Below are 12,332 nucleotides of genomic sequence, written 5' to 3'. Positions count from 1 at the left end.
GTACCAACTACCACCCCAAGATTGATGGACAAACGGAATTTGTGAACAAATGGTTGGAAGGCTACCTACGAAACTATGTTTTTGCACAGCAAAAGGCGTGGGCCAAACAGTTGCACCTCGAAGAATACTGTTATAATACAACATATCACATGTCGATCAAGATGGCTCCTTTCAAAGCAATCTACGAGTATGAGTCCCTTTCATTTGTGGACATGATTTTGGGTGGCAACCGCACACCTAGGGCAAAAGGCTGGCGACATGAAAGACAGGACATTCTGAGATTCTTGAAGGAGGATTTGCAGAGGGCACAAAATTAGTAAAAGATATACGCCAACAAACATCGGCTCGAGAGAAGTTTGGAGAAGGGTGACGTGGTCTATCTAATACTCCAGTCGTACAGACAATCATCATTGAAGGCAAAAGGAAAGGAAAAACTAAGGCCACCATTTTACGATCCTTATTATGTAACTCACTACATTGGTGAAGATGCCTATGAACTTAAACTACTAGAGGGAAGCCACATACATGTCTTTCATGTATCCTGTATGAAGAAAGATGTGGGACAGAACATCACCATAACCACAAATCTTCCACCTCTCAATGAAGAAGGAAAACTTGTGTTGGAACCAGTAAAAATCATAACCATACCATCAAGGAATACTCGGTACGCTAGAAGCACTCACTGCTCAACAACACCACTTGGGAGGGGAACACATTCTTGAGCATCCGACGTTGCATTTGCTTCAAGACAAACAAACTTTGGGATAGGAGGATTGTAATGTTCCTGTCATAAACTAAAAAAATTATTAAAACCTTTGTTTATGGGCTGATTGATTTAGCATATCTCATACCCATTTTTATTTAATTGTTTCAATAGGTGTTTGTCGTGCCTCCTGTCAACACTTAGTTTCTCCCTCAACAGGGTATTTATGTTCGTGAGGTTGAATTGTTTAGGTATGCAATTTGGATTATTTTCTCTGTACTGCAAATTTGTGTTGAAGTTCACTGAGGTTCGTCATTTCGGAAGTGAAAGATCTTCCCTACTTGGCTATTCCAGTTTTGGTGCGATTAAACCCTCACCCTATTCCGAGGCTTTGTATTACTTGGCTTCAAATTTGGCACATTTGAAGCACCATTTTCATCTACAAATATAATTAGCAAAAATTTGGAATATCTGTGTACGACATCCATTTTTATCGGCATTTACCTTGTGCAAATCAATGTTCTAACTATTATTTTTAATTGGTATCCATCGTCTAGCAATACACTCATTTTTTATAGCACAAATTCGAGTCAGGAGTTATTCTGAAGGACTGAAACTAGCCATGTACCGCACCCAGCCTATACCCTCCGTACGCACACAACACATTGTTCCTTGCCACCATACGGAATAGTACCTCCAACCTTCACATTTACATGATACATAAATTTGAGAGTCCTCGTCTTAAAAATGTCAAAGCACCAAATGAATGAATTACAGATTTTAATAACGTCCAAAAGTCTGAAGCAGCCAATGGAACCCACGAATAGCACACACCCCAGAATGGGGCACCAAAACTTAAAACAATTTGTAACTTCCATTTAAGATCTGTCCCTCAATTGTGAATTTGATCAATAGGTTTTGTATGGCTGTGTTTGTACAAATGAAGTACTTAAATTGTCCACATTAAAATATCCACATAGCTGGAATGAATGCCATTGTATACCAGAAACTTTATAACAAAATGCCACTCTATCTACCATGCAAACGTTACAAAATAGGTGCATTATATTTTCACATTCTTCCTCATGTTTCATTCATCTACCTATTTCACACCTCAGACAATGAGAACTAGGTCTTGGTTGAGCTACTATCATTTTCAATGTCCCTTTAGCATTTGCTCCTATGTGTGCTTTTTCCTAATGGTCACATATGGGATTAAAATCTTTGTTATAATAAGAGTTTTTTATGGCCATTGTTTTACCATATGATCACAATTTTTTCCTCGCAGACTTTTTTATTTCTTCATTGGTATCCAGACATTCTTGTATAGAAAGTTATTTACATCCCATTTCTTCATCCATTTGTCTTTTTGCTCCATCCATGCGCTCTTTTTTTTATCTAGTTTTTCCTCCACAATTATCTTAGGCCAACAGTGTTTTTTCATATTATGAATCCTTTTTAGGTAACTTAACCAGACCATTGCTGATGCTTGTTAGGGAAAAATGCATATTTCCACCAATAAGATCTCATATGAAACAGTAGTTTTAATTTTGAGACTGCTGATAACTGGATGTTTTTGAATTCTTTCTACTTGCCTCCATTTCAAATCTGACATGCTGCTGCCCCAAATTTCACAACAGTTTTAATTGAATTACCATATCTGGACAACAAAGGGCTCAAAACACAATATAATATCAGATCCAATGCAGAAGAAGAATATGAGTTTACCATGACAAAGATAAAGGTAGCTGGATTTTAGTAGGGCATCTAGCACAAAGAACAAGAAAATTGATTGTCCAAATCATATTTCTGTCCATGTTTCCCGAGTCTACCATATACAATAATCGCAAAATTCTCTAAACATTTATTAAGACTCAAGTTAATCTAAAAGCTTTTTAAGGCTCGAGGTACTCTAAAAGCTTTTCAAGACTCAAGAAACCTAAAATTCCCTAGTATAGTAAGACACGGCAAGAAATTGCTAAATAATGGCATTTACACAGCAGTATCAAAATTATCCAATCTAATTAACTAAAACCAGAAACTTAGCCATAATCAAATTAGATTGTTATTACAATTTCGCCTTTCATAGGCAATTTAACTCAGTTTACAGAGTCTTGGCTATAGTTGTTTCTAATTCATAAACATGAATCTTCCAATGATATTATTGTTAGTCTGATACTAGACACTACAAACAGCTGCAAATCAAGATTCTCTTAATATGTTGTTTTATTCTTAGAGAACATTAATATTTAATTATTTTCAATACCTTCCTGCATAGAACAGAATCAATGCATTGCTCCAAATTTCCTGGTTCTTCTACCATAGAAGCATTCTTCCCACTTGCTGTCAAGTAGGCCTTCCATTTTGCAATCCATAATGAAGGCACCAAATAATAAACATGTCCAGGTAAAACAGCAATGCCTTTACCCAAACATAATTGTTCATGTCTTTGCCGCTGTTCCATCTTGGTTACCCTATCAGATGCGATAAGAAGTAACTTTACTAAAACATTTGATCTAAAATACACCCACGCTACTTACACACTCCTAGATAAAAATGTGAAGATATGTAGGCTTACCTCAGACGATCTTGTACAGTTGCAGCTGTAGATAATTCCAACTCACAAATGGCACAGGATTCTGAATTTGAATCGAAGGACATATGGCCTTCAGGATTCTCAGGTTCAACTTCCTCAGCATTTTGCAAAAAATAAAACCAGATTTTCTCAGGCACTAATTGCCGTTTCGCACCAGGTGCATGTTCTGGCAACAGATTCCCATGATAACATCTAAGTGATGCTGTTGGCCCAGCATCACCATCACATGGTGCATCAACAATTTTTCGCCGCAGCCATTGCATCAACCTAAAAACATAAATAACTAAATAAAAAGAATATCATGCAATAATGTCAAACTTGCATATGAAAAAATGGTAACGTGCTTAATGAAAACATTCAATTTATCAGCCAAGGTTTCAGGTGAAAATGGAACACAGAAAAAAACTGGATAAGCACAATGTAATTCAAATTTTGCTCTAATAATTTAAGGGAAAAATAGGAAGCAGAACACTATAAAAATAATCAAGTCTTCAAGGACCTTAAAAACCATAGAACAATGGGAAACAACTATTACCATGTTCTGGAAACATAATACAGATTTTCATCACCACAATGCCCTGATAGGGAAGCTTCCACCGCCTCTTTCATAGCTGTTCTGTTATCTCGGTAACTATTAGCTGAAGCTTCCACTTTGGCTTCTTCTTTGATGCAATCAGTACAGTAATCATTGTCTGACAACACTGGACCTCCGCCATACTACAAGTACATATATACAATCAAAAGTTCACCACTTCAGAATATTTGCAGGATTTGAATAATGAATATTAAATAATCCAGTTTCTTAGAAGAATAATGAAATATCCCAAACCAGATATTTATGTATTTCTTCCCCAGATAACATTCATAACACATACATGTGAAGTTGCATAGTAAAAACCAGTAATATAAATCATAGAAAATATCTACAATAGTTGTATACCCAGTTGTTTCCTCAAAACTGATATTCAGAACTTAAACCATAGGTAGATGTATAACAAACAGCAATGGAAAAAACAACAGATCCTCCAATAGATATAAACCTGTACTTTTCAAAATAAGATTCAGGACTTGAGCATATGAAAATGCCTTACAAACCAATAATATAAAAAAAACGAGTAAACTCTTATACAATTCCTTAAAACACATTAGTGCATTATACAGCAGCAATACAATAACCAGCACAAAAAATCCAATCTTAAACACAGTTTAACAGTCAAATTGGAAAACTAAAAAAAAGAACCTGTAAGCACATGTGAGACACCTGATGTTACTTCTCCAAGGACAATGGGTTTGCGTCAACTGTCTGTTGGAATGAGGGGCTATGTCCTCATACAAGCTGAAAGCTAAAGCTTTCCAAATACTCTCACAAGAGAGACTGAAATCTGTATAATAAATCAAGCATACCAAATGAAAAGACTCATCTCATTTTATCCTCACAACTGTGACTCTTCGACTTCCCTCCTAGCTTTTCATCTTATCTCTCCTTGTCCTTTTTGCCCACTTTATAATATTAAATTGACCCTTTATATTTCAAGTCCACGCTCTCCAAGTCAAATTCAATATTATACATAATATGCCTTAAATATTTCCAATTTCCCAAAACGGGGACATTACGAATAATGGCACTTAAAATTGTGTTAGATAATACTCAATCTACGACAACTAAAATTTCTATGCAGGTACACATGTACTTTGAGATAAAAGTCAAAAATATGTAAAAGAAGTATATTAAATTGTGGTACATAACTTTTTTCTATCTTCCAGAGAAATCTAGATGTTTTTAGGGTAAAAATGAGAAGCGGACTACACATTGCCACATTGAGACGGTCAATATTTATAAAAAGAGAAACATTTGGGTAAAAAATTGACAAGCACAAAATCCAAACCAAAACCCTCCACATTCCACATTGATAATCACCAGTACAATCATTACACATTTATAAACCCAAAATCACAGCCTAGTGTCAATCCATTACCATGGCTTATATAATCAAAGATAGAACAAGGTTAGAACACTAATAAAAGCTTCAATGGTGAAGACCAAAGTAGCATTAAAAATAAAGAGAAAGAAATTACGACATGTTTTCTTGGTGAGATGACCCACTTAGAGCGGCAGTAGAAACACCTTGTTAGTGAGGCTGCCACCAAGGCCCAAACCTGGGCTCACAGGCCTTGTGCCTAGGCTGGGTTGCTGTGATCATAGGTTGAACAACTGGGGTGTTTGGCAGCTTAAAAGGCTGCTGTCAACCGATCTCTAAAACATGTTTTCTTGGATTTATAGTCCTGGCTGTGAAAAGCCTAAACTTCTTGAACAGTGGATCAAAATTAATCAAACCACTCTAACCTCAATTTTAAATTGAAGCTCTAGATACTTAATGAAATTTTAGATATCAACATTATTCTAATCTCTCTAACATTAATGCTCCAAATGCTTTGATATATTTACTTAAAAAGATTTTTGTGGCTTTTCCTGAAATATATTAAGCTGTACATATTGATTTTTCACAAATTTTTGAATTCCAAATTTTATTTTTAGTGACCCTCGAAACCATGATCCAGACCAAATGCACTGAAGTTTAAAGAGTTGGTTATTTGGTTAGCGATTCTGAAAGTAAATATAAGTTTGTAATGGACTTAAAATTGGTGATCAACTTCATTGAACATAAACCAATTCCAAAATAATGTTTGAGAGTAAGCCTAAACCGTTAGTCCAAGAGGAAATGGAAACCTTGAGCATTGTGTTGTTGATCCAAATCTCAGAAGGACAGAATAAATATGATGCCTGAAATGTCTAAGAATTGAAGATAAGACCAAATTGAAGTTACCGAGTTGAATCCTAGCTCAATAAAATTAAATGTAACTAAGTACAGCAATCCCCAACCTACATAAGTTTAGACACTTCCCTAAGTTGAAACTCAAACAGACTGCATCCATGTCCCCACTTTGCACACTCATTCAAATAAAAGAACTTGTCAACCAACAAAAATAAAGTTTTCACAGTTAACCAAAAAACAATCATAGTAAAAATATGTATGACAAGCTATGGTACAAATTTATGATGGGAGAACTAGACTTGTCAAACATAGCAGGCAGGATTGTATTAACACACCTTTGCACATGGTACCCAATATGCTATTTGGATAAGCCTCAAAAAGGGAACTGCATTGACAGTGATGAGGTAAATCAGAGCTTGCATTTTTGTTGACAAGGTGTTTATTGAGTAGACCATGTAACTTCAAACAATTTCTGCTGTTGTCAAAAATCAACAGTCCTCTCAACAAATCCAATGACATACAAACAAAGAAGAATTGATACAAACCAACCCAACTACTAGTTGTCTATAACTCAAAGGAACTGGAAACTGCAATGAGTCAATGTGTTGAACTTAAGGCTGCTCAACATGTTACTAAGGCAGTTACAGATCCTTAGATTAATTAGTTGAGACGTCATGTCAAGGAGCCCAAGCATGATAACAATGGTGACATGTTTAATATATCTACTGCCAGATAACACTGAATGGAACAGTGAACACTGGGGTCTTAGGGCTCAGATGGTTAAAGCATCATTTTACAGGCAAGAGGGTATGATGTCCCATTCCCCTGTCTGTATGCTACCAGATGGTGTGTCATGACAGCATTGCTAGCCACATTAAAATGTTTACCCAGCACACTGCAGGTTATAGGAAGGCTAAGCCAATTCCTGCAGCCTTAAAAAAAAGGAACAGCAAATACAATAGACTTATCCTTCAAGTTAAGGGGGAAACTCCCTGAGATCAAAGTAAACCTAAACCAAATATGTAGACAATTTATTATTATTAACACTGCAAGTTGTCGATAGGGACTCATTAAATGTGATTTTCTAACTTACTATGTTTTTGCCAGTTGCCCTCAATGTATTTGTTGGATTGTAAGTCAAGCCTTGCAAATGAGATTTGTGGATACAAAGGAGGATAAACTATGATTCAAGTATTAGCAAACAAAATTTCATATTGGCTAAAGTGGAGACCAATATTTGGTTGCTAACTATGATTTTAAGTAATAAAACTAGTGAATGTTGAGCACTAGACAAATCAGCATCCCATAAATCTATATAAAGAATAGAAAAGTCAACCAAGGAACGCCACAGAAATAAACTAAAGTGAATGCAACCCTATAATTTAGGGAGATAGACCTCGCCAATGCAAAACTTCACTAAATCTATCTCACTAGAAACTTCTCATGATGACGACCACCAGATTAGGCTATGCTAGAAAAGAAAAACTTTTGGTAGATAAACAATTTTCATAAGTCTAAAGCAACTATGACTTGGAAACTTGTCAAATCTCCTAAAAAAATGGAGAACTTTTTGGAACCTTTCAGAATTGTTGAAACCTGAAATTTTACTGCAAGTCTCTGCATTTCACTTAAGGATTGTGGTGAAACATTGATTTAAAGATATATAAATCATTTGTATTCAATTGTGAAACCATATTCTAACCCTTCTGTTAATCGGTTCTAATCAATCCATCTGGACTCTGGAGCACAATCACTGAAGGCATCACTCTGCAATGAGAATCGCCAACGATTGTAATTCAAAGTTCAATCTCTTTGATTGAATTCCTCTTGGTGACAACTTACTGTAGCAGGAATTTTGAAATGTAAGAAATCTCAACAAGTACCTAGCTGGAGATGTAAGACAACACATGGAAGTAGAATTTGAATCAAGCAGTAGCAATAGAAAATGAGAATTTGAACAATAAGATGACGCGATGCTAAAATCCTTCACCTACAACATAAATCTTGAAAAGAAATTCACTGTGGCAATTCAATCAGCCTTGTATCCAATAAAGATCAACAGAAAAGTGCTGTTTTCTGCCATGAACAATATAACAAGACTTGCTTCTGTGTTTTCTGTCCCTGTCGTTTTCACAATGTTTATCATATTCTGAGTTTTCTGCCCATGTCATTTTCCCAAGTCATTTATATATAATGAAGAAAATTAGAATTTGCATCCTCCACAAGGTTATATTCATCATGTTCAAAGGAATTGTCCTTACACATTTATTGAGTGCTGTAATAAGTTTCGGGAGTAGGGAGAAGTGAGGATGGGAAAAAGCATATCCAAGCACACCACATGGCTTTGAAATCATTATACAACAAGGAATATGCAGATTCTTTTTGTGCACATGTTCTGTCTAGTATTCAAAACATGTTAGATATTGGATATTTGTAAAATTCGTGTGAACAGAAACATATTAAAATTAATAAGATTTCTTATGCATTAAAATGACCCCAGTTGAAAGTTCAAAGAATAACTACATTATGACTGTGTACAAGGATACAATCAGTGGAGCCATTATACATCTTGTTGGTCATAAGAAATAGTATTATTGAATCATACAAAATCAAAATGCTCCAGAAATTCATCATTGTCAAATGGGGCACAAAGAAATAGACATGTACAACTGCAAGAATTCTGTAACTTTTTACCTTCGGACCAGCAGTGAAGAATATGTATGTACTACAGCATATTAAACGTCTAGGCACCATACCTTAGATAGCAGCCTAGCCCAAGCATTTGTTGATATTCTTTTCATGGAATACAACCTTGCAGGGGGCACATTCCCATGCTGACATTGAAGATTTGAATTGTCCAGAGAGCTGCAAAATCAAAATTGGACTTAAAATTCTAATCTATATTATAGAAAGTTGTAATTGATTACCTATGTAAATTTTAAAATAAAGAATCCAGCAGGGCAAACAAAGAATCAAAAGTCTTCCAAAGTAAAGTATATTTCACATGCAGTCCAGCAAAAAGAACAACGCAATCCAATAATAATGTACAGAGCATTGCCTTCCAAATTTTATCCTGATATTTAAACACTTAAGAAAAAAAATCAATACCAATCGACTTTACAAATACAACAATGCAATGGCATAAGCTAGTAGAAAATGGACCAAAAAAATAGGACTCTAAACAGGCCACCATGGAATACATGGGGCTGAATACTAACACTGATGTCAACAAAATTAAGGTAAATATAATGATATGCCCTTTCTGGACCAATGTTCTGCAGTCAAAATAAGTTAAGAATGCACCAATGGCAGAATCTAAGCACTGACTGCTTTCTAAATTGTGGCTTAGGGCTGCAAACTACAACTAATGAGCTATGTGACAGGAGATATAAGTTTTCTGTATGATTATTATACCATACATCACAGAGCAAATTTGTCTGTTTGATCACATTCATACAGTCTGTTAGATATAAAAGAAATGTAGAAAATCCAGTTCTTTTGCTAATTTTTATGTTACCACAGCTAACTCAAGAAAATTTAAAGCTCAAAGAATCAAAACAAGTCAATGAACACAGAAAGTAGCACCAAGGAATCAAAACAAGTCAAATAACACAGAAAGTGGTGCCACTAATCACAGTGTCTCCAAAACAAACAGTTGACATTCAGAATGACCAATGCACAATGTAAGAGCAAGAACAGGAAAATCTCCAAACTTAAGCAACAAAAACAGATGAAAATCAGTAGGAAAAGCAAGACAGTCAATCAACTCTTTTTATATCATCTGGCAAAAGAAATTAGATACTGTATGAACTATACCATGGCATCACAAATGCAGAATACAGATTCTGCACGAGAATATACATGAGCAATCATTAATCACTCTTAAGGACCAAATGACGACATGAGATTCATCACAATTAAATAATCCACTAAAGAAAAAAAAAATGATGCATGATAGCTATGGGAGTGAATAAAAATCTTAACTCACTATCTTACAATTAGTACAGTCATTTGTCTGGGCTGTACAATAGAAAACTGGAAAATACATACATGTGTGTTAGATTATCAGCCCACTGGCGAAGCCAATCTGTTGAGATCCAGAAATATGGTTCATCAAGTGAATTTACAGGTGCTTCAGAAAGAATTGATCTTACTTCACTTTTGCGCTCTGTAACTTTATGTAATAACTCATCTTTCTTCAATCTGTATTCTTCACATATAGTGTCATACTGTTTGTTCAATTCCTCTACCTCTTGACAAAGGTGTCTTGGCAGTGAAGGAAAATTGATCGATGAAATTTCACTTCCATCAATTGCCATTGGTTCAGCCTCTGAAACTGATAAGTTGTGTAATTTTACATCCTCTGTCAACCTTCTCTCACTATACATAAGCATATATGCATCAGCAGAAGAAAAAGTAATTGTATTATTAGATTCAGTAGCACCTTGTAATAATTGTTGATCTGCCAGAGACCCTTCTACAGCACCATTCAGAATGGATGATTTGGAATCAGCATCCTTCACAGGAGGACCAACCTTGCAGTTAGTCGAGGACGAACTTTCACCAAAGGGATGAAACCCCAGCTTTGAGACTTGTTCATCATCAAACTCCCACCATATTCCATTTTGTTCATCTTTAATGTGAGCTACATAATGACCACTGTTTACTGTTGCTCCCTTGTGTATCAATATAGCTGACAAATCATATATAAGAGGCTTCAGATTTTGATTTTCACTCAAACGTGGCCCCATATCCAATGTTCCTGGAAAGCAGAATTTTGAAGTCACCTTTTTCTTTGATGTGGTCTGCACCAAGAGCATGTCATAAGGAAGTATTTGATGAAAAATTAGTAATCAGTTCAGATTATTGTCAGACCACCATACATTCAGTTCTGTTACAAGTATGTGCCTATAGTATCACTTCTCAAATACAGAGTATAATAGAATCAGTTAAGTTTATACAATCAGTCATCAATAGTACCTTTGCAAGGAAAACATATCGTTTAAGCTGAAAATTAAGGACTGGAGGAAGGGTCCGTAATTTAATGCAGCGTGTTGCATCTGTTCTAACTTTACAGGATTCACAGAAGTACTGATTTTCACCTTGTAAATTCTCAATACTTAAATAATCATCTAAACTCTCATCCAAAGTATTTAAACCTTTGACATTCAGTTCTAACTCATAGAAGTCCTCAAGTTTACCAGAAGCCTCAGAATCTTTCCCACACATGGAACATCTGCAAGATATAAATACAATTACATACCAGATAATAATTAAAAAACAATACGAAACTATAGATTAAAATATGTGTCAGCTGCACAGTGAAAATCAATTTTGAGACAAATTAAAAGCATAAATTACTTCAACTAACACTCAAACTACAGTGACATCAAGACACAAATGAATGGTGTATATTCAAATCTCTATTTAAAGAATATATTTTACAGAGATTTGGTCAAAATAGGAAAAAAAACAAAATTGGCTCACAAGTGATTTATTTGTCTTATAATACACGTCATCCTTAAAGCAATTAGACAGACACAAAAGCATACACAAGCCACTCAAAAAAGGCCCTTAGAAAACAAGAGCTCTGTGCACAGAGCTTGAGTCCCTGCCTTGTGCTATTAGTGATTCATATTTCGAAAATAAAATGGAAATGGTTATAATAGCATAACATTTAAAAAATACTGTTTTACAAAATTTCAGAATTTACCATATACACAAATGAATGGTGTATATTCAAATCTCTATTTAAAGAATATATTTTGCAGAGATTTGGTCAAAATAGGCAAAAAAAAAAAATTGGCACACAAGTGATTTTTTTTGTCTTATAATACACATCATCCTTAAAGCAATGAGACACACACAAGAGCATACACAAGCCACTCAAAAAAGGACCTTAGAAAACAAGAGCTCTGTGCACAGAGCTTGAGTCCCTGCCTTGTGCTATTAGTGATTCATATTTTGAAAATAAAATGGAAATAGTTATAATAGCATAACATTTAAAAAATACTGTTTTACAAATTTTCAGAATTTTTTACCATATTTTTAGTTTAATTTATTTTAGGCTCTTGCCTTCCATCTTATAAATATTGAAATCGAATAACAATAAATTTCAAAAAATAAAATAAAGATCAACTAGATACCATTTCTTTATCCAAATTATTTTATAAGTATAAATTTAATAACAATCAAATTTTAAAAACTTTCTATTATTTCTAAAAATAAAACAATTCTTGTTTAATATGTTTTCAAATAG

General features: G+C 34.7%; 1 protein-coding gene across 4 annotated transcripts in view; it reads right to left on the bottom strand.

Moving 5' to 3' along the window:
• The window catches only part of LOC149572881 (ubiquitin carboxyl-terminal hydrolase 26-like), a 144,973-nt gene that overhangs the window by 95,161 nt on the left and 37,480 nt on the right, over window positions 1-12,332 (bottom strand). For all 4 annotated transcript variants that reach the window (XR_016359991.1, XM_089813974.1, XM_089813975.1 and 1 more), the window contains exons 4-9: window positions 11,054-11,309; window positions 10,124-10,878; window positions 8,830-8,938; window positions 3,835-4,016; window positions 3,282-3,566; window positions 2,970-3,177 (exon numbers count right to left, since the gene is read on the bottom strand). Coding sequence is in view for 3 of the 4 variants with exons in the window: in XM_089813974.1 (XP_089670100.1) it covers window positions 2,970-3,177; window positions 3,282-3,566; window positions 3,835-4,016; window positions 8,830-8,938; window positions 10,124-10,878; window positions 11,054-11,309 (1,795 nt within the window). In the remaining variant the exon portion in view is untranslated. The remainder of the gene's footprint in view (window positions 1-2,969; window positions 3,178-3,281; window positions 3,567-3,834; window positions 4,017-8,829; window positions 8,939-10,123; window positions 10,879-11,053; window positions 11,310-12,332) is intronic.

This window comes from Cupressus sempervirens, chromosome 2, assembly GCF_028749045.1.
Source record: "Cupressus sempervirens isolate cs-2001-9-10 chromosome 2, ASM2874904v1, whole genome shotgun sequence".
NCBI classification, from domain to species: Eukaryota; Viridiplantae; Streptophyta; class Pinopsida; order Cupressales; family Cupressaceae; genus Cupressus; species Cupressus sempervirens.
This window is presented reverse-complemented; position numbering and strand designations above follow the sequence as displayed.